General features: G+C 44.0%; 6 protein-coding genes across 6 annotated transcripts; 2 read left to right on the top strand and 4 right to left on the bottom strand.

Annotated features, from left to right (window-relative positions):
- Positions 1-287: 287 nt before the first annotated feature.
- atrA (protein kinase MEC1) lies at positions 288-9136 on the top strand (the record flags this gene model as incomplete). The annotated part of the gene is made up of 26 exons (XM_043297314.1): positions 288-882; positions 937-1598; positions 1657-1910; positions 1966-2364; positions 2483-2635; positions 2693-2789; positions 2900-3379; positions 3436-3678; positions 3738-4967; positions 5037-5577; positions 5633-6104; positions 6164-6449; positions 6506-6603; positions 6654-6746; positions 6797-6958; positions 7023-7119; positions 7174-7368; positions 7420-7705; positions 7759-7956; positions 8004-8128; positions 8184-8266; positions 8319-8441; positions 8503-8590; positions 8640-8724; positions 8779-8897; positions 8945-9136. 26 exons carry the CDS (start codon positions 288-290, stop codon positions 9134-9136), a joined length of 7356 nt encoding a protein of 2451 aa, XP_043153249.1.
- A 263-nt stretch (positions 9137-9399) lies between these two features.
- Positions 9400-10349, bottom strand: Asppvi_001009 (uncharacterized protein; the record flags this gene model as incomplete). The annotated part of the gene is made up of 3 exons (XM_043297313.1): positions 9400-9938; positions 9995-10100; positions 10170-10349. The coding sequence occupies 3 exons, from the start codon at positions 10347-10349 to the stop codon at positions 9400-9402; spliced, it is 825 nt and encodes a 274-aa protein (XP_043153248.1).
- A 575-nt stretch (positions 10350-10924) lies between these two features.
- On the bottom strand, positions 10925-13243 carry Asppvi_001008 (putative AAA family ATPase; the record flags this gene model as incomplete). Its single annotated transcript, XM_043297312.1, has 2 exons — positions 10925-11656; positions 11708-13243. The coding sequence occupies 2 exons, from the start codon at positions 13241-13243 to the stop codon at positions 10925-10927; spliced, it is 2268 nt and encodes a 755-aa protein (XP_043153247.1).
- An 856-nt stretch (positions 13244-14099) lies between these two features.
- srgA (Rab family GTPase srgA) lies at positions 14100-14845 on the bottom strand (the record flags this gene model as incomplete). Its single annotated transcript, XM_043297311.1, has 3 exons — positions 14100-14422; positions 14484-14751; positions 14816-14845. The coding sequence occupies 3 exons, from the start codon at positions 14843-14845 to the stop codon at positions 14100-14102; spliced, it is 621 nt and encodes a 206-aa protein (XP_043153246.1).
- Positions 14846-16217: 1372 nt separating this feature from the next.
- Positions 16218-17860, bottom strand: Asppvi_001006 (NCA2 family protein; the record flags this gene model as incomplete). The annotated part of the gene is made up of 2 exons (XM_043297310.1): positions 16218-17793; positions 17844-17860. 2 exons carry the CDS (start codon positions 17858-17860, stop codon positions 16218-16220), a joined length of 1593 nt encoding a protein of 530 aa, XP_043153245.1.
- A 1129-nt stretch (positions 17861-18989) lies between these two features.
- Asppvi_001005 (sterol desaturase family protein) lies at positions 18990-19839 on the top strand (the record flags this gene model as incomplete). Its single annotated transcript, XM_043297309.1, has 3 exons — positions 18990-19088; positions 19142-19227; positions 19284-19839. 3 exons carry the CDS (start codon positions 18990-18992, stop codon positions 19837-19839), a joined length of 741 nt encoding a protein of 246 aa, XP_043153244.1.
- Between the last annotated feature and the right edge of the window lie 2807 nt (positions 19840-22646).

Below are 22646 nucleotides of genomic sequence, written 5' to 3'. Positions count from 1 at the left end.
ATGATAATTCATTGTCTATGGCTGTGCCGCCCAGCAGGATGTTATTGTATATGATATTTTTATGTATCAACACAGAATCAGTATTCATTTGCAACATTGTAACCATACCATAAGTACCTGTACACTGTAGGTACTGATACAAACAACCACGGCGTGCCTTACACTGTTACCTACCTTAATTACCTCCCTGGTGGGGCGCGTCCCTTTGATAAGCACTCAATTGTCTTCAGCTTCTAACGCCTTCAGTCAATGCTAGAGAGCTCTTTGATGCTTTCTCTATTACACATATGGCGACCAATGAGTCGTGGGCCTCGTATCAATTCACCACTACAAACGGCTTGTCAAGGTCTGCTGAACCAGCTTCGTCGATTCTAGCAGCTCAACTTGCGCCGCACCTGGTGTCACAAGGAAATAGTGCCCATGGTTACTTGACCAGGGAAACCTTCTCGCAGCTGCGTCAAGAGCTGGTTGATGGAAAATGTAGCCAACTGCGTCTAGATGACAGCGTCGCAGATGCTAGCAAACTGATTTGCGTCGTGCTGCAAGCAGGCGTCGAGCCTTGTGTGAAGGGCGATAGGTCCCGCCAGGGAGATTTTGAAGGCCAGATACTAGACTGCCTGGATATTATTCAAACAATTCTTGACAAGTCACCGCAAGTTTTGGGCGAAATATGCGACCCAGCCGTTCTGGGAGAGAATGCGAGCGTACCCCTGTATGCGTGGCTAACACTACGATTGCTAAACCTGCTCAGTTGGGAGGCGAATAACATAGGAAAGAGAATAACCTGCATATTCTCCAGCATCACCCGTCCTCATTATAAGCATATAACGTTATTGCCCTCCTGCTATTCCGCTCTAGCACTCCTTCGAGCGTGCACGAATGGTTAGTTGAATTATCAGACGTGACTAGGATTTCTTTTTGCTGATTGTGTCCTAGAAATCTTCCTTTCGCTCGAGAGTCATCATAACTTATTGAGACAGCATATGTCTGAGGTTAGACTATCGATACCGGCGGCGAATGGTGCAATCTTCCTGACCCTGGACAATCTCAATCTTCCTCGAACTCTTTTGAGCAAGAAGGTTGCGCTCGGAACATTTCCCCAGACACTTACCCTTGCTCTTCGGTTACTGGATTCCTTTGTTCCAAAAAGAGCAATTTATAGTCACACGAGCATCAAGGATCCCACCCTTCACCAAGACCTGGTTTGGATCATAAATGGAATTGAACGTCTATGGAAAATTACCCATAGATGGGTGCGCGCCTCGATAGATGATGTTGAGATCAAGTCACGCATTTGTATGCAATTTACGTCCAGTCTACATATCTTTCGCTCACTTGAGCCTGATATTTCCGGTCTCTTATCGCCACGATCGGGTCTGGCGCGTCCATGGGTTCAGATCTGTAGCGAGTTAGTCTTATTGAGCCAACTGATTCAGATGCCTCGTCTTCAGGCGGAATTGGGCCGGCTTCTTGACGGTTTGATTGACGCATCTCAAAATCGTTTAGAAGTAGTAACTCAATTGAGAGCCGCTCTTTTACCAACAATGATTGAGTTCAAGAGTAAGGCCACCATTCAGTCGTTTGAGCCGGGTTTTCAGGTAGGCAAGCGAACATGTCTCAGCAATTATCTTTTGGAACTTACAAATTTAAATCTAGGCTGTGTTGCAAATATTAATGGGACCAGTACCTGGAGATGAAAGTCGGAGTCTGGTCGATTTGCAAGAGCCAAATACTGCTGGTCAAACGGGTCAACAAGAAGAAGTGGTTCAACATGCTATACTCTATGACATTCCGAGGCCACAGGGAGGCTCCGCCCAGCTTGAGACAGCCAATAGACTTATTAGCGAGGCTTTTGAACTATTGGGCTGCGAGGAATCCGTAAATATTGGATACCTCAATCGTGCTATCTCGTAAGTTAAGCATATCATGATGTATCCTTTGGAGTGCTGACCGCAAATGTGTAAGGGAGTCGTTCGTGGATCTCCCTGAACAAAAGAAATCCGACCTCTTGTATATGCTTGGCAAGATCGCATGTGCGATGGCTGGAAGCCTATCAAGCCCGAGTAAGGCTGCTACGAAAAGCTCATTATCTTGCTGTGTGTGTGAAAGTGAGAAAAGAGCGCTCGGTCCTGAGCCCGCCTCGGAGTGCCATGACGTTCATGAGCTATGTGGGATCTTCACCTTCGTTCTACCTAGAGTCTCACGCGCTTCCAGTCTCCGAATAACAGCAATGAACGCGCTGCGAAGGCTATTGATTCACGCCCCTCCCGAGTCTTCTTACCTGCAGCTGAAATCCTCTGTTTTCGGCGACTTGTGTTTACACTCGCTTCGAAGTTCGATTAGAGAGCTGAGGATAGTCACTGGGTATGACCACCATCTCGCATTCTCCTTCTGATTATCTATTTGCCTTCATTCCTTTTTACCTTTCGCTTCCCCCACCATTCCTCTTTCCTACAGCCGTCAAGGAGCTGATAATTTTCAGGCATCTAGTGATGTCTTTTGTTCGAAAGGATATCAAAGCTGAAACTCGTCGAAGCAACTTTGTCGTCATACTAGAATGGCTGCGGAGCCTCTCTGAGAAGCAAGAACTCCCGTTGCATGAGACTTGCATCTTGACCTTATGTCACATCGCAGAGTATGCCTCTAACATCGAGTAAGTAATAGTTTCTGGAGGCTGACCTGGTCCCCACAGGGTTTCCGACGATGAAGAGATGAATATCATTCTCCTTCGTCTACTGGAGTACTTGGGCCATCCAAATCCTTTCGTTTGCGCAGTAGCATACACTGAGGTATGTAGTCATTCAGTCATTCATGTTCCGAGATGTTCTTCCATTTTACCTTTGGAAATTGACCGGCGGCTGCATGCTTTTTTAATGGAAATCTGCTAAGTTCCTTCTAGCTTTCTAAACTTGCTCAGCATCTCTCTGTGACTCCTGCTGGTTTGTTCCGGCCTTTCTGGAGAACATTATCGATAACGATGGTGAAGAATTTCCAGTCCCGTCCTCACATGGCCGAGCAACTCTGTGATCTACTGGGAATGAATGTAGATGATCTTTTAAGATTAACTGAAGTTCACATCCTGCCGTATCTTGTTCTCACTCGGAAACGAGACGTCATTACGAGGGTTGGTGCAGCCTACAAGGATGTCAAAACGCCTTTCGACATTTGCTCCGAGAAGAACAACCTTGCAGCGATTCTTGCCTTTTTGATGAGTCAACCATGGTCGGACCCGGAAGGTATGATCATGTCTGTTCTATCCGACATTGACTCCGCCTTCGGAGGACGCACTTTGGCGGAGCTGGTTAGAACAGAGCCGATCTTGATTGCTTGTGATCTGTTAAAAGGCCTTGGTGACTCAGGAAGTGAGAAAGGCGCACGGGCATGTGAGAACCAGTTCCTTTTACATTGAGCTCTGTGCTAATTTGATAAACGTAGTTTCATCGAGCTCTTCATCTGTTGGCAGCCTTAGTTCCCCGCAAATCTACTGCTACATCAAAGAAGGCCAATTTGCTCTGCCATTTCATTGAGGAGCATGTTCTGGGTATAATCACGCAGTTCGCGCATGCAATCAACGACTTTCAAATAAGACAGCCTCTAATTGAAAAGAGGCGAAATATTCTGGCCATTGGTGAAATGATCAAAGTTGCCCGTGGCCATATCAGCAGCGCATTACCGCAGGTAAGTGGCTGTAACATTTCGGTCAGTTTTAAGTCGGTAACTCGATCTAAAACATGCAGATATGTGCGTGCCTGCGTTCCGCACTTAGTATCGAAGAGCTCAGTGATCATGCCTTTTCAGCCTGGAGCGTGTTGGTCAGCTCTCTGCACGAAGAAGAGCTCGAGCCACTCATCGATCAAACATTCTCAATTGTGATCAGATACTGGAGCGCTTTTAACGATCAGAGCAGAGAGACTGCCCACGAACTGGTTGGATATATTCTCAGAAGCCACAGTGAACTTGTACACACCAATTTCAGCACCATCCCCTCATTGGCTTCAATTCCTGCACTATCTGCGCTTGAAAGTGAGATCAGTAAGATGAAAGGGAAGATGGATGTTCGAAGTCAACTTTCGGCTTTTGGGCGTCGTTGCCAAAGTGAGAATGCCGCTGTTGTTGAACAGGCATTGAGAGAGTTGTTGCCTTGTCTTTCAAGGCATGAAGAATTCTTGCATGAATCCGTACTAAGTGAACAGCCTGACCCAGTTGTTGCACAGTTAACAAGATCCTTACTGGATTGCTGTGTCAAGTTCAACGCAGGTTGCGACAGCATAACACTTCTTTCGGCTCAATGTCTGGGTCTTGTAGGCTGTCTGGATCCAAATCGAGTTGATCCTGTCAAAGATAAAAAGGATATTCTCGTTTTATCAAACTTCGACAGAATGGAAGAGACCTTTGATTTCGTGCTTTTTTTCCTTCAACATGTGCTGGTTCAAGCCTTTCTGTCAGCCTCCAATACCAGGGCCCAAGGTTTTCTTGCCTACGCTATGCAGAACTTGCTCAGACTCTGCAACCTCGATTCGGCCGTCACCCAGCGCTCCCGGGATATTCAAGCGGACGAAAAGTATCGTCGTTGGTCAGAATTACCTGAGACTGTGCGCAATACATTGACCCCCTTTCTCACGTCTAAGTATACGGTCACAGTCGGTGCCATAAGATCGCATTGCAAGTTCCCGATATTTTCCACAGAGCTGACACATGGCGAGTGGTTGCGAAGTTTTGTGCAGGATCTGCTGCAAAGAGGAAGCGGTGACAACGCGCAGCTTATTTTTAGCGTTTGCAGTCGTATTGTCAAGGGTCAAGACATTTCAATCGCCAGCTTTCTCCTACCATTCGCCGTACTAAATCGTATAGTTGGTGGAACCCAGGAGGAGAGGCTGGACTTACAGGATGAGCTCACAACCATACTCTCCCATCCACTTCCTGAAGCAAGTAATCGGGTTCATGAAGCCATCATACTATGCAGTCAGGTGAGCTTTCCCTTCTGTATCCATAAGGTCTGTACATACTTGAGTTTCCCGCTTCTGACGATAGGACAGAGCGTCTTTGAAATTTTGGACTACCTTTCAAGGTGGCTGCAGGGGAAAAAGAAGCTCCTCAACAGCCTCAAGAATCATGCATCCCATACTGGCCGTTCTCACAAAGATTCTCATCGAGATTCATTATCCGAGACATATTCGTCTCAGGTCAAAGCTGTGGAAACCTTCTTGACCTCAGTACCTCCAGAAGTCATTTCGAAAAGAGCAGTCGAATGCAAATCATTTTCCAGGGCCTTATTCCATTGGGAACAGTATATCCGCCGGTTCAAAAGTCAATCCGACAAGAACGACCACACAAGCGCTGAGCTTCTCTACCAACATCTTCAAGTGATTTACAGTCAAATTGATGAGCCCGATGGTATTGAGGGCATTTCGACTCATTTGCACATGCTGAACATTGACCAACAGGTCCTCGAACACCGCAAAGCAGGAAGATGGGTTACTGCGCAAAGTTGGTACGAACTGCAAGTCGAAAAAGAACCCGACAACGTTGATGCACAGTGGAATCTTCTTACGTGTCTCCGAGAGTCAGGGCAACAAGGTAATCTCCCAATAAAGTGCTGCCATCAATGTTGTCGATACCTAATCCGGTTCAGATGCCATTATTGCTAGATTTGACACGCTCAACTCAGCAGGCTCAACCTCTAGATTTCTTCCCTTTGCTGTGGAAGCGTCCTGGATCACAGGAAATTGGGATAAGCTTCGCAGTTACCTCCAAATGCGCTCCCCGGAAATTACTGGAGACTTCAATATCGGGGTCGGATCGGCTCTTTGTGCGCTTCGACTTGGAAACAAGGCTGAATTCCGTAACATCATTCATGATCTGCAGCTCAGTGTCGCCAAATCGCTGACTGTGAACTCTGTCACTTCCCTACAATCTTGCCATGACAGCATCCTCAAGCTGCATGCCTTGACTGAAATGGAACTTATTTCCGATTGTGAGGGCAGCGAAAAAAGCTCGCTCGCTTGTATACATGATGTACTAAATCGGCGGCTTGACGTCCTTGGGGGATACATAGCTGACAAGCAGTACCTGCTTGGATTGAGAAGGGCCACAATGGAATTAACGTGGGATTCATTTCTACCATAAATGTTCATCTGAAGGGATGCTGACATGAATCACATAGGCATGGTTTCATGGAGTCTGATATCGCTGGTTCCTGGCTTACTAGTGCACGTCTGTCGCGAAAGGGCAATTACACCAATCAGGCCTATCACTCAATGCTTCGTGCAGCTCGCTTGAAAGATAGGTCAGCTACTATTGAACACGCCCGTCTACTTTGGAAAGATGGCCATCATCGAAAAGCCATACAAACGTTAGAGGGTGCAATAGCTGCAGATGAATTTGCCTCAGACACGTCCTCATCCGGTGGGTCGAAGAGCGAAAAGCAACAGAACTTGCTCGCTGCTAGGGTAGGTACCATTGCTTATCTCCTGTAAAATGGCACGAAGCAACTAATATGCCCCAGGCCCATCTGTTACTAGCGAAATGGACGGACCGAGCGGGACAGACCCAATCCGACGTGATCGTACAGAGGTACCGAGAAGCGATCAAACTTCACTCAAGGTATGACCGCACCATATCCAGGATTATCACACAGACTGACAGGGCAACAGGTGGGAAAAGGCGCACTACTACCTGGGTAAACATTACAACAAGATCTTGGAGTCTGAGAAGGCCAAACCCTTAGGAAAAGAGGCTCAGATATAGTAAGTGTATTTCTCTGATCTCCAACACTATGACTAAAGACTATTTCTAGCTTAACTGGTGAAGCCTCAAAACTTGTCATTGATAACTATCTTCGCTCCTTAGCGCACGGCAACAAATACGTATTCCAGTCACTGCCCAGAATTTTGACCCTTTGGCTAGAGCATGCTGCCACGGTTGATAAACCTTTCGATCCGAAAAGGGGTGATAATGAGTATTGGCCTCCCTCCTTCCCAGATACACTTTATCACTCGAAAAGACGCTGAACAGATTAGTAGGGAGTTCCAGACGCACACATTGAATCAACGGAAAAAAACTCTTGATGATATGCACTCACAGCTAAAGAAATATCTAAACCGAATGCCCGCGGCGCTGGTCAGTCATTCATCCGCTCCCGGCTTCTGCTGAGAGACCTGCTTACAATAGCAGCTGTTCACAATCCTTCCTCAAGTGGTCGCTCGGATATGCCATCCCCATGCCACGGTTTACGAGCTTTTAACCAGGATTGTAGCGAAAGTAGTCAATGCTTTTCCCCAGCAAGGGCTATGGACAGTCCTTGCGGTTGTCAAGTCTTCGTCCAAGGATCGAGCTTCCAGGGGCATCAATTGTCTTCATAAAATCACTGTAAGTGCGCGAAATCGCGAGGCTGATGTCACATATTAAATAATTTCAAAGGAGGCAAACAAAAAGTCCAAAACAGAATTACCCTTGGACATGCGGGGAATGATCAATCAAGGACAGAAATTCTCAGAGGAGATGCTCAAACTATGCACGGCACGAATTGAGGAGAAGGCGTCAAGGATCCTTCTTGCCCGACATCTTGGGTTCAGCCACAAAGTTGCCCCTTGTCGACTTGTTGTTCCATTCCAGGCGATGTTGACTCCAAGTCTTCCGGCCAGCCATGAGACCGAATATTTGAAGGGATTCAGGGCTTTCCCCAGAGACCCCACGACCATTGATGGTACGCCTCAGAGTGACTTGAGAGAATTGATTGGGATATCTAACGCTTCACAGCCGTACTTGACGATGCACAAGTTCTCAACTCGCTGCAGAAGCCCCGGAAAATCAGCATTCGAGGCTCCGATGGGAAAATATACAACGTCCTCTGCAAACCTAAAGATGATCTCCGCAAGGACCAGCGTCTGATGGAATTCAATAACACGATTAACCGCTTTTTAAAGAGGGATGTGGAGTCCAGCAAACGGCGCATGTGTAAGTGCCATTTCTAAAGCTTATTGTCCAATGCTAAGGAATTTTAGATATCAAGACTTACGCCGTTACCCCCCTGAATGAGGAATGTGGTCTAATCGAGTGGGTTGACAATCTGAGAACATTGAGAGAGATCATTATCAAACTCCTCAAAGAGAGAGGTATCATGCCGAACGTATGGGGCAGTCCAACAAACCAATCGTCAATTGATGTTAAACTAACACAAACAGTATAACGAAATCAGACACTATCTTAACGAAGCATGCTCAGAGGCGTCAAAACTTCACTTGTTCACAACAAAAGTTCTGCTTAAGTGAATATTCCCAATAATTTATACCCTTGATATCGATGCTCATTTCTCCCAGATTCCCTCCAGTTTTGCACGAGTGGTTTGTAGAAATGTTCCCGGAGACGGGGGCATGGTTTGCAGCACGGCTCCGTTATACCAGGTCCTGTGCAGTTATGTCAATGGTCGGATACGTCTTGGGGTATGCTGGCCTCAATTACAGTCTCCGTATGTTCAATTATACTGACATCAGAGTCGCGCAGATTGGGAGACCGGCATGGCGAGAATATCCTATTTGAGGAAGGCACGGGTGGTGTTATACATGTTGATTTCAATTGCCTTTTTGATAAGGTAAGGTAACTCTTTATGTTGTCCAGACACCCAAGACTGATTGGAACAGGGCTTAACATTCGACAAACCCGAATTGGTCCCATTCCGTCTCACCCAAAACATGGTCGATGCTTTTGGGGCCTATGGGTATAATGGTTTGTTTCCTGATTCTATCAAGGATGGAGCGTTCGCTCAACTCTTGTTCACAGGACCGTTCAGAAGGACATGTGAAATCAGCCTTCGCCTTCTGCGACAGAACGAGGATGCACTTATGACCGTGCTGGAGACTTTCTTGCACGATCCAACCACAGATTTCATCGGAAGAAAGGTAAGTAGCTCGCCTACAATGATTTCCCTATACTGACATGTCTCAAGCGTCGCACGCATGCAAGTGTTCCAGAGACCCCCGCTGGGGTGCTCGAGAATGTTCGCAATAAACTCCGAGGCCTTTTGCCCGGAGAGTCGGTTCCCTTATCAGTGGATGGCCATGTTGATGAACTAATTACACAAGCAACAGACAAGAGAAACCTAGCGGCCATGTATATCGGCTGGTGTGCTTTTTTCTGAACGAGAATTGATCCGCACCTCGATGTCGATTTGAGACTAGTGCAGCTGTTCATGAGAGCAACTGATTATTGCTTGGTTGTAAGGTTCAGTCAATTTGAATTATACATTCATGATACAAAGCATTTCGCATTCCATTCAGCATAATAAATCAAGCCTTTCCCTGGAGACCATTGTCATTAGGCCTAATAAAGCACGTAGAATGACCATGCATGTGCACTTCAATGAGGGACTGAGGTATGGTACACAATGTTTATTTTTCCAGGCTATTTCCTCGAGGCGTCCAAGCGATGAACTCGGCTCCTGCTCCGGCTTCTATCTTCGTCGCTATGACTGCTGTAACCATAACTGCTATAACTTGGACTGCGGCGTTTACGGTGCCTAGGGCTGTCCACGCGGATGTGCGCTCTTCTCCTTGCTGGGGACCTAGAGCGCGAATCTGAGAAAGACGACAATGAGCGACGGCGTGACCTAGAGCGCGACAAAGAGCGCGGTCGGTATAAATCATGTCGTTCCATGGGCCGCGAGCGGCCATGCTTTCTGGGGGGCGTAGTCCTAGGTACATTTGGAGGAATACGCGAAGACCTTTGATCTGAAGGCTCTCTGTAGTCATACCTGCGACGGCCAGAGCCACCCCGGCCATTCTCTGCTGGCGGCGGTGAACGTGAGAAGGCCCTCCTAGGCAGCACAATTGAGACACTCAGAACGGCACCGTCTAATTGCGCCTCGTGCATGTGCGATATCGCGGCTTCTGCATCCGCAGGATCGTGATAAAGAATATAGGCCGTGCCTCTATTTGTCATGACTGGTGGTGTAAGTTTATACGCATATATACCACCAGTCCAGAAAGTGGGTACTCACAAGCACGGTTCATGGGAAGCTCGAGACTCTTGATATCACCAAATGAACCAAAAATCTCTCTGAGGTGGGATGTGGTGACATTCTTAGTCAATTTCTCAACTATAATCTACGATGAAGTTGGCCGTCAGCAAGCTTTGGAGAGAAGAACACGGAATAGGTACGATAAAATAAGAACTGACCTTTGAACTTCTTGGGAGTCCACTGCTTGGACTCGGTGTACGGCTGTAGCTCCTATTTCTGTACCATCGAGAATCACGGCTTGGGCTGCGACTGCGGCTCGGGGATGATGTCCGAGAACGCGAGGGAGACCGAGACCAGCTTCTAGAACGACGTTTGTCGCGGCGGTCATTGTCATGCTGAGCGGACGGACTCCGGCTCACGGACCTTGAACCTCCTCGAGGGGACATCGAACGCCGTGATCGTTCTTTGGGTTCTTCGAGATCCATCTCACGCATTGAGCGACGTGGCGATCGGCCTTGAGGTGACCTGGAAGACATGACGTGGAAGAGACACAAAGCACCTGGAAACAGACGAGCACGGATCGCGTCAAGACGATGTCTAAAAAAGGGAAAATGGACTTTGGAGAGTAAGCTGCTATCGGGAGAGAAGATTGGCCCAATTCCAATGCAAGGGAAACCATACACTTAGTATTGGATGTCGGAAGGGGTTGTTAGGCGAAGGATGCCAGGTATCTAGATAGCTATCTAGTAAAGCGGTTGTCCAACCTTCCAGCTTAGCTAGCCATCATAAGCCGGGCCAAATTAATACATTGTAACCTTCTACCTCAAATCTTATAGCTTATCTTTGAGCTTATTCTCTTCCCAGACTACCCTGTATAACAGCGCCATTGTTAATATTATCATACAATAATGACATTGATTATGAAATAGATACAAAAATAGATCATGTAGATTACCATTTGATTGAGGCCTAAGGTTTTGATTTTGCAGACTCTCCCCATTTCTCATATTCTTCGAGGACATCATGCGTAATTTGTCTCTGCACTTGCTCAAGCGCATATGTAAAATGCTTCCACTTTACCTCCTGTTCTTGGCCAGTCTCCTCTTCTTCATCTAATGCTGCATCACCTGCAGTTTCGCAAATGCTCACAATTTCCGCCCCTGAATAACCTTCAGTTTGTTTGGCCAACTCCTCCAAGTCCACTTCGGGATGGACCACGGATTTGCGAAACCAGATGTTCAGAATCTCCTTTCTCGCCTCAAAATCTGGCAGGCCAATATACAAAATGTTATCCAGGCGACCCGGGCGCATCAGGGCTGGATCAATCACGTCAGGCTTGTTTGTCGCAGCAATGACCAACACATTTTTCAATTCCTCGATGCCATCCATTTCATTTAGTAAAGTGGTGAGCACATTGACACCTCCGTGAGATGAATTTCTTCGTGAAGCAATCGCATCGATCTCATCGAAAAATACGATACTGGGCCTCGCAGATCGTGCCTTTCGGAAAATTTCACGCAAAGCTCGTTCTGACTCGCCGACGTACATGCTCAAAATTTCAGCACCCTTGACTGCCAAGAAATTAAGACCTGCTTCGGTAGCAAGCGCTTTCACCATTAGCGTCTTAGAGCAGCCCGGGGGGCCATAGAGAAGTATCCCTTTTTTACTGTTCACATTGAGTCTTTTCATCCGCTCAGGGAACTGCATGAAAGGTCAGCGAGTCAAGAGGAGCGCTAACGGGCCGTTACTCACTTTGAGAGGTCTTTCCACAGCCTTTTGGAGACGCCTCTTGATATCATGCTGCCCGCCAATATCTGTCCACCTGACTTTTGGTGTTTCTAGGAAGACTTCTCGCATGGCGGTAGGACGAGTTTCCTGTAACGCTGACATAACATCCAACTCCTCGATATCCAGATCAACGGCCATGTTCTTCTCGATGTGCTCAACACCTGCCACTGAGGGAGGGGTTGATGTAACGTTGCAGGGCCTCGTCGGCGAACGAGATTGACATGACTGCCTCAGCCGCGCTTTGCGGCATACAAGCTGAAGTAACGCAAACAAATCAGCTCCGACATAGCCGTGCGTTTTCTCTGCAATCATGTCGATGAGCTCTTCGTTCAATTGACGTGATGAGCTTCCACAAATAGCCCGCAAGATTTCAGCTCGGTCTTGCGCTGTGGGTACCTGCATTTCAATCTCGATTGCTAGACGGTGGGGTGTCCTGAGTGTGTCATCAACGTCGTTAGGATGGCGAGTTGCTGCCACAACCAGCACAAGAGCACTTTTGGCCAGATCTAGACATTCACATAGTACTGATGTTAAAGATTGAGATTCTAGTGATGCTCGTTTAGGAGCAATGAAGTCGAGCTGATCAATTATGATGGCACTTGGCTGGCAACGTACTGCCTCTTGAAAGACATTGCGAACCTTAGCTTCCGCATCACCCATGTTTCGGCTAAACATGGATGAACCGAGACTAAACGTCTTTTTCCAACCTGCTGCTTGTATCTGGTGCAGAAGGGCAGATTTGCCTGTCCCCTTAGGTCCATATAGTAGGATACCCCGACTGTGCTCATAGAAAGATGGCATTCTGAATTTTTGCGCCAAGTTGAAATCAGCAAGACTCTCATTGATGCTGTCAATCTGGCGAGACAATCCTCCTAAACCGGAAGACTTGACTTGTATTACCGATGGCACCTCTTCTGGGGCGCCATCAAATTCATCGCCGATCTTGATTTCCGAACTGTCGGTAAAGCGAAATAGAGTGTTGGCAGGATTTCTAGTCGCTGTCTTGATATTGGCCACTTTGAAACTTCTTCGCTGCCCTATTAGCTCCAGATCAAAAGTCAGACCAACAGCGACAAGTTCGCATCTCGAAAGAGGGAACCCCAAAGCAAAAGCCCAATGGTCTCTGTCCTTGGGCGGAATGGGGCCGCCGTATCTCGTGATGCGATCTACATCAGAGCAATCTGAAATGTAGACGCGATCTATTCCTTCCAATAGATCTTCGGCCCTGTTGATAGATACCTTTTCCCCGACTTTTATTTCATAACAATCTTGGAATGTCCTTGAAGTCTGCACGACGGTACTCTGTATATTTTCGGCCGCGGTCCAAGCTACGGCGGTCTTTGGGCTTCCGCCGGGCGTGCTCACACTGCAAATGTCTCCAGCTCGAAGTTTGAGGGCGGCTAGAGACGATGATGAGAGATAGATACGAAACGCATCTTTATGGTCACTCCTCGCTTGTTTTGACAGCGGTCGAACAGTAAAGAGACGAGCGTCGGACATTTCAAGGGATAGAAAACTGGGGTTTCCCAAGAAGACCAGTCTCACTCCAACTTTTGCTGAATCCAATATCTGTTGACCTGACGGGACCAGGAAGGCAGATTATAATATTGGACGCCTTTAACTTCCTTTTCCCTTTCAGTGTAAGTCCTGACATAGTCATTGCGCACATAACGAAGGAATCGTTGTAAGACATACTATAGTTCTGAAGGGGGAAATAAATGAAAAGTTGAATTCACCTTGACGTACTAGATCGACTGGTTAAAGTCTGCATAATGCAAATATCTGCCTTCCTCTTTATCTTATATTTTTATATACTAAAAACTTTTAATATTTCTTAAGGGAACACAGATTTAGTGATTAAGTAATACTTCCAGGTACTCAGGTGGGTCTTCTTACCTTGGTCTCTGTACCCTTTCCGCCTTGGTCGAGCAAAGACGCTGGTTGTATGAATGTGGATTGCGGATTTTGTCTCAAAACCTATTTCAATCAGGGAAGCCTGTTGTATGGAGATTCTCTTGGTTTATGCTTTAACCTCGGAAGTTCAAGTAGTTTCTTAGACATACTTACATGAAGGTGCCGTGAAACTGAATTTGGTAACTCTAACGCCAGTAATCAAAGAACTAATAGACCAAAGAATCGAAAAAGCGCCTAGCATATCTCAGTGGATGACTATGATAACACTGGCGGATTCCAACTGTAACGGGGTCTTGGTCGCATGAAGGGTCTCCGGAGTGATTAACAACCGAAGGTAAGGTAAAAGGAACAAATTCCCCCTGTTAGAGGTTGAGTGAAGGATGACGCCAAATGAAAGGAAGCCCGAATCAGATTGAAGAACATTAGGAACGAAAGCGCATGCCTAACAACATTTACCGCCAGTACTGCCAGACGTCCCCGATCCGTGGTGGTCTATATTGACCCCCTGTGACCCCACTTGTTCAGTCTTCGATGTATCCATGCCCTTTTTGATGGCAGAGGCGAGGCTGTAGAATGCTTTCTCGATGTTGATATTGTTCTTGGCAGAAACCTCGAGGAATGGGATGCCTAGCTCATCAGCGAGTTGTTGGCCTTGTTCTGTGGAGACGGCTCGCTTTTCCTCCCAGTCGCACTTGTTACCAATGAGGATTTTGTGTACCCCTTCACTTGCATGTTGCTCAACATTTGAGAACCATGTACGTATATCTGAACAAAATCGAAGCAGCAGTCAGCGTCAAATCATTATTCAAGAGTGGAAGGAACTTGCTTTGGAAGGAGCGTTCATCCGTGACATCATATACAAGAAGTATTCCCATGGCGCCTCTGTAATACGCTGTTGTGATAGTTCGAAATCGCTCCTGACCTGCGGTATCCCATATTTGAAGCTTCACGCGTTTGCCGTCCAGTTCAATTGTGCGAATCTTAAAGTCGATTCCAATCGTAGTGATGAATGAGGGGGTGAACGAATCTTCACTGAATCGCAGAAGGCAGCATGACTTCCCCACGCCGGAGTCCCCGATCAACAACAGCTTGATCTATGACAACCAAAGCAATTCTCAGTTATCAAATAATCAGATCACAAAAGTGATTTAAGCTTACCAGAAAGTCATAATTTCTTGTGCCAGCCATTGTGGTAGGTGGATTGGATATGAGTTCAACTTCGAGAGAGTCGATATTTGGGTACGATTCCGATCGATATTACGGGGATGAACCTCCGTAGTCGTGGGTAGAACGACTCCCCTATCAAGATAATCGTACTTCCCCCGCCCTTCCTTCTTACTCTTGGTGATTGTCCGCAGAGAAGAGGCAGCCACCCAGAGGTATCAGGACTTTCGTCAGATTGGCAAATGTTGAGGAAATCTAAGAAGATAGATTCCTGATGTGAAATGTCAGAAATTCCTGCCTGGCACTTGACTGATCCTGCCCCGAACCTCTCTAGGCCCGAAATGATAGAGAAAAGAAATATTCAACAAATTGAGTGAAAGATTACGGCCTAATGTTGTGTGGTTATTTGGCAGCAAGGCAAATCATCTGAAGGGTTATCTAAGGGGGTATAACAATTCTGAGAAAGTTGTAATAGTAGTTTGTACCTACCTCTCTAGAAGCTGGGAAAACATACCTTGCTGACTACAACCTTCATGTACAGATTGGTGCCATATCTCCAGGTAGATATGTATCTAAATAACTCATTTTATATTCTATCTAGTGAACAGCTCCTTGCTTACACCTAGGATCAATACCTCTCTATAACTAGTATGAATACATTTATGATACCTCCCTTTATGAAATTCTATCTAGGGTTCAGATATTAGGGGGTTGTATACTAAAAAGCAACTAACGATAACTAATTCCCCCAGTCCCTTTTAAGTAAGCATAGCATACTCTTCCCAATACCTACTCACTGATACGCAATACGCTTTAAGCATAGACCTTCACAGAATTCCCTTGCAAATTACCATTATAGTTTGATATTTTAGGTTTTATATATACAAAGATTATGTGACACACTGAGAAATTATTGCATGTGAATTCATCTTATTAACAGAGCAGCCAGTTATACAGGTTTTTACTTGATCCATCGAGAATATACCCATCCAATTCTACTTACAACCTGAGTTTGCCTCTGTATTCCGATATGTATATCTAGCAAGTCACCAATGTCATCTTGAAAATCACGGAGATCAGCTCCTCTCAGAACTGTTGCTGCCTTTTGTAGGAGAATATCTGCACCACAGACCAAAAGACCATGATCCTTATAGGTCAGAACACCACTATCAGTAGGTGTTGACAGTGTCAAAGTACGGTCGACATCCCTAATACAAATCAGCACAGATCGGTAGGTTGGTTGTATTTTGAATACCGCAAAGCATGTCTCAACTCATGTTTTCGTCTTCCTACTTGCAAGCCCTTGCGATTGCCGAAGACACCGACTGCCCATCTCAGAAACGCGTACGTGACCATGATCCCTGGGGTGAGGCTCACAAAGCTTGCGCATGTCATGTCAGCTCTGCATGGGCTCAGTTCTTGAAAGACAGCCGTACCCAAAAACAAGCTCCTGGCTTTTCAGCAATGAATCGATTCCACCAATCGCTATTTCAACATCCACCTTCGTTTTCTGAAACTGGATCAGAAGAGCCCGTACTAAATCACCACGTACAGTTCCAATGAAGGGCTGCCGCAGATCTTTTTCGTACGCTCGTAGTACTGGGGTCAGATCACCTTCTCGAATCCTCGCGGTGAGTGTGTCGATCTGCTTCGCACCAAGCTCTTTCTCAGATTCGGGTCGATCGAAGACAAAATCAAGCACCATCCGCTCTAAGCTGGCCCTATCCGCCTCGAGACTATTCTTACTCATTAGTGCAATCTCGCTCTTTTCGTCATGTCGAATAGTCCCGATGAGTCTCCTCGTAGGCTCAACGACCCAATTACCCCAGAATTCACAAGCAGTTGATCCGATGTTGAAAATCCATCTTATGAGCTCGTGCTGCCGACTGCTTAACAACCTCAGGAAAGTGCTCGTCGAAAGCACCCCCACTGAGAGCGGCAGCCAATAACGTACCAAGCACGAGGGACGTCCATGGTGACTAATTGCCCTCTTTGAAGAGGCGCTATAATCTGGCAATAATTCGTCGAGTATATTGAAAAGCTGCTCGATAACGTACTCGGGCGTCTGGAGTAAATTTGCCATCTCAGATTGAGACCGAACAATTTCCCTTTCGACTGCGGTAATAACCCTCTCCTCAAACTCATATTCTGTGCCTTCACGTACCACCCTTTGCAAGAGAACCTTCAACGTGAGTACACTCCTGAACACAGCATCACGCAAGCGGTCATCAGTGGCGAACTCTGAGTCAATTTCTGTTTTGAGAAGCGAGCATTGCCCCATGAGAAGGCCAATGCCACTGGCGTTTCTCATTCGCATTGCTCCCAGAGCTTTGCATTTTTGTCTAATCTCAGACCTATGCGCAGTAAATGAAGATAACAGCCTTGCCCGCAGCGAGAGCATCGCGTGTGGGTCAAGGCATTGGTGCACTATGTTGTAAAATCTGGCCCACGAAACAGATGCAGTTGGCGTGACAGCTTTTCGGGCGCCGTCCTCTTCCATGTGCAAAACAGACCGTCTCAGGAAATGCCATAGTCGACCTGGAGCCGTCTGTACTGCGTATGCTCCCGTATACCAATTTGATCCTGAAACATCGGCCCAGTACAACGCCTCTTCGCCGATACTGTGAGTATGTTCTAGAAGAACATTGATGGTTATGCCTAAAACCTGCAAAAATGCCTTCGCAGCCAAGACCCACGAGACATCCAGCACATATGCGACAGTCTCATCGGGCAATTCCTGTCCCTTGAGCAGGGAATGAGGGAACTTGGAGATCAAAGCCCTGACCTGAGCGGCTCGTAATAACGGTTCAGATACAGATTGCACAGAAAGCGACTGGATCAATTTAAGCAATGTCGCTATATCCTTCGAAGTTCCATATGGGTATTCAGACAGGATATGGGTAGGACTAGGCAGACCATCATTGATTTTCTGTTGCACTCTGTCGAGCTCTGCGCTCAAGTGATGAATGTGACTACCGATTGTGAGCACATTTCCCGAGTGGTTGCAGCAGAAGTAACAAACCGATTTATGATGATCATAATGTATCTCTATGGGTGCAATAACTCCGCAAGTTATGTAGATTTGCAGCCATAATAAGAAAGCTTAAAAGATAGGATGGCATGGCGTCATACATACTAGACTGCCTGCGTTATTATTATAAGGCAAACAATACAAACTTCCTGTAGGTAGTACCCTACAGGTACAGGTGAATGGGCTGCTATCTAGCGCTGGAACTATGTAGATATCTCTAATCAAATAGAGGGAATTCAGTATTGAATACTAAAGGTGCTCCTGCTTATCCCCCTATTTGGTATAAGAAATTGACAACTAAGAATCTCACCTACAGAAGTGTATTCAAGTCAAGTTGTGAGGCAATGGTGTCTAATGTCAATGCAACATTAGAGTTATTCTGCTCTCCAGCTATCAGCAAAACTGTCTTTGTACTTTTATTAAGATGAAATAATGACTTGATATATAAGGATCTATATCTTAACCTGAAATAATCGGGCAGAGCTGCACAAAGGTCTTAATAATTATAAAGGTACTCCGTATAGTCTATATCGTGGTACTTGTTTCTTACTGGCTGTAATCTAGGCTGTACGCTAGAAGGCTTAGATAATCGCCAACTTTTTGGGTGGCCAATAACGTAGTAGTTATGGGAAGCTTTGGAGAAGTGATCTCAGGGGTGAAGAAGGGGCTAGGCGATAATAATAAGTTTACGAGTCTAAACAGAAAAAGTTAAGAAAAAGTCTCGCCACCCGGGAATGGTTGTCCTGTCCGACCGTCCGACGCCTTTTAGTAACCACTAGCTCTCCCTCCTGAAATACCATCACACCCTCCAACCAACAATAATTCTACCAGAACAGATCGAATTCCGTTTGCTTCCCTTATTATTGATGGAAGGATAGGATTTCAGCACCCAGCCATCTCTTATACCACGATATAGGTGCGATATCAAATACAATGTGAGTTGCTCCTCCCTGTCAATTGGTTCGACCATAGTCTTGACAAACGTACAGGAACTCGACACTATACTCGACGTCTCCTGGGACTTATTGGGAGCAATATGAGGAAGTTTCCCGGCTCAATACACATCTCAATGTCGTGGAGAGACTTTGGTCCGCGTGGTATGCCTGGATGCAAAATGATGTCCTTGCAACTGGCATCATGTCGTTTGTGATGCATGAGATTGTCTATTTCGGCCGTTCTCTTCCCTGGATATTCATTGACACTTTGGGCTTGTTTAAGAATTATAAAATCCAGAATGTAAGAGGATCCGATCTCAATGCCTATCGCAAGACCCTAACTTGGCTACTCAGAATAAAATTCCTTCACTTAGGGAGCAATGGGATTGCGCCAAGTTTGTCCTTCTTAGCCACTTCACCGTGGAACTTCCGCAGATTTGGTGGGTGCCTCAATTTAACCGGTCTTCACGGTGTGCTTCTAACAATATGTCTACAGGCTTTTCCACCCCATGGCTCAATTCTTCGGTCTGTCTACGTCGGTTCCTTTTCCCTCTATTTGGACCATGATGTACCAGATTGCCATTTTCTTTGTTCTTGAGGATACATGGCATTATTTCTCTCACCGTGCCCTCCATTGGGGCCCTTTGTACAAGGCTATCCATAAAATCCACCACCAGTATTCGGCACCCTTCGGTATGGCCGCCGAATATGCGTCGCCTATTGAGGTTATGATTCTTGGGTTTGGGACCGTTGGATGCCCCATTCTTTGGTGTGCATTGACTGGCGACCTGCATATCTTTACGATGTATGTCTGGATTGTCCTACGGCTCTTCCAGGCCATTGATGCGCACAGCGGCTATGAGTTCCCTTGGAGTCTCCATCATTTCTTGCCTTTTTGGGCTGGAGCTGATCACCATGATCTTCACCATGAGAAATTTGTCGGCAACTATTCGAGTAGCTTTCGGTGGTGGGATTACCTTCTCGACACTGAATACACGCCCGAAGCTCTTAAGCGCCGAAGGGAGGGCAGAATTACAAAAAAGGCTCAGTGAGCACTGCTGTCATTGAATCATGATAGCCTTTGCCTGTCCTGCTTGGGACGCATGCCAACTGCTTTTGGTCCTGTGTAATGGGTACCAATGTGAGAGGGAATAATCATTTCATCCTCTTTTGATGTCTTTATTATAATATGTATGATGACTGTGGTTGCTAGGTTCATGAACTGACTTATTTAACCTAGCAGTCATCTCATCTCATTCATTGTTTTAATGCTCTGATTGTAATTTGGTTTTTTTTTTTTTTTTTTTTTTTTTTTTTTTTTTTTTTTTTTTTTTTTTTTTTTTTTTTTTTTTTTTTTTTTTTTCATGTATATATATCAATTGAGTTATGTGATATAGATAGAGAATAGATATATGAAATTGTTAGGGACACCCCCCGCCCCCAACTTAGGGAGTCTAGGGACACACCCTCCCTGCTATAATTTAGTTAGAATTGATCATGTAACCGCTACTGGTTGCTGCAATCCTAACTTTTGGTTAACTATATAAAACTGAGAGGCTTTAAAATCATTGGTTTCTCATCAGAATATTTATTTACTTCTATTGTGAATCAGAATCTGGCATATCTTATAAATCTACCACTATAATCATACCACAACTATAAATAATCATGAAGCTATCTTATCTACCCTGGATAACTTATAGTTATGCCCTGGTTATCTATAGTTCTATATAGCCCTACCTGTTGTGTGTTAAGTCATGTGACACCATTATCTCTCTAGCTATTAGCTGGGCATAGTAAATAAGAATGACAACTATCAACCTTATAATACTAGCATAAATATACTTAGCCGTACCAAATGGTAGCATGTCCTGGGCATCCAGGAATTAATTAGGGATAAGCTAATTAATTAATCTTATTATTTATTTTATCTATTCTAAAACATTGAATAACAAGTAGTATAGTAGAGGACTTCTCTGCACCTGTTAAATAATTCCACCATTATCAGTTAAATGACTTAAATCTGCAATTCTGCATTCATGCATTGCACCACCTTCCCATTTAGGAAATCAATACAGAATCTTAAGTTCTACCTACTGTTAAATCACTACACCCACCTTATTAACTCTATTAATTAACTTATTAATTCATTAAACACCTTACATCTATCAGCTTTAATCTTTCATTCATCAAATCTGTTTAAGTAACCTTTTGTTTTTCAAGAATTACAGTTCATTTTCAGATCCTGCATATTGTCATTCTATATAACCTTCCTACATATTGCTGCTAGAGTTGTATAACTAAACTACTAAAATCAAATCTAACCCTTACTGAACTTGCAGCAGTGAGGGTTTGGTTTCTAGCCTAGGGAATTACCTTAGTTTTAGTTTAGATAGGGTAAAACTAATTTAAGTTTAGTTAAAACTATTAGTTATAGTTTTTATAGTTTTATTAGATTAGATAATGATCTAATTAGAAATAATACAGAAATATTATATTACTTAGTTATATTATTCTTAGTTATATTAAAACTATTATAGGTGTGTGATATATAGTCATTTCCTAATCTAACTGTAGTTAGATTTAGTATATTTAGATTATCTTATTAGATATAAGAGAGGCTATGTGGTAACACTCATGTGAGGCACCACCTTATCTTCTGCAGAGTCTGTATATATCTTAGGAATGATTAATTAATTACTACAATACCATGCCTCAAGGTGCTACCATGACAGGTTATAAGCTAATATAATATATAAAATTCACTATTAAGTATAAATAATTCTGATATTTATATATATATTTATATATTTTATTATATTTTAAGCTATAAACTATAAACTTACCTAATTTAACTTAAATTTATTATTTATTAAGTTAGGATAAAACCTTTATATATAGAGACTTATATAAATAATATTTTATACTAGAATAATTAGTATATAAAGATATACTATAACATCTTATAGATATATAAAATATTAGTTTTAAATAATAGTCTATCTAACCTAAAACCTAACTAAATCTAATTATAGTTAGTTAGTAGGTAATTTATAACTTAGCTAGAAATAGTTTAACTATACTGAGCTTTAAGTTTTATAGTCAAACTTACACTAAATTAGAATAAATTAGGTTTAATTTTAATTTCTAAAATTTAGACTTAAAATCAGAGTAGTTTAGTTATAACTAGCATTGGACTTGCCTGAACTTAGACTAAATATAACTCTAATACTAACCTTACTAGTTAAAACATAGACCTTAATAGCTAACCTTATAGTTCTAATTACTCTTTAAAATCTAACTAGCCTGTTAGGATACTATAAGGTAATAGTCAGTACTAGATCTCCTTCTAGAACTCTAGCCTAATATTAGGGTGATCATTCATACAGTAGGGAGTACCAGAGTAGAGCCTCTAAATTATATAAAGGTAAGGGGTAGGCTAGCAGCCACCCTATATATATCTTATTAATATTAAAAGGTTCCTGTCCCTTTTTATATTTCAACCTAAGCTAGGAGGAGTGTAGGGGTCTAAATACCATATATAATAATAATAATAACTACTAGATATTATTATATATCTTCTAGACTCTATTAAAGTTAAATATAAACCTATTAGTAGTATTATACTATCCCCTACTTAGATCAAAGTTCATCTATAGAGATCTTAGTTAATAATTATTATAGACTTAGTGAGCACCTTTTATATTATATAGATTTAACTATTACTAAGATATATTTAATTACCTAGTCTAGTATTTAGATATTATTATTCCTTTATTTATTATTATTATAGAATTAACTAAATTATTCTTTATACTTTTATCTTAAAATTATTATAGTAGTAGCTTAGTATATTCTT

This window comes from Aspergillus pseudoviridinutans (genome assembly GCF_018340605.1).
Source record: "Aspergillus pseudoviridinutans IFM 55266 DNA, scaffold_1, whole genome shotgun sequence".
NCBI lineage: Eukaryota > Fungi > Ascomycota > Eurotiomycetes > Eurotiales > Aspergillaceae > Aspergillus > Aspergillus pseudoviridinutans.
The sequence above is the reverse complement of the archived record's forward strand: the minus strand, read 5'-3'. Positions and strand labels throughout refer to the sequence as shown.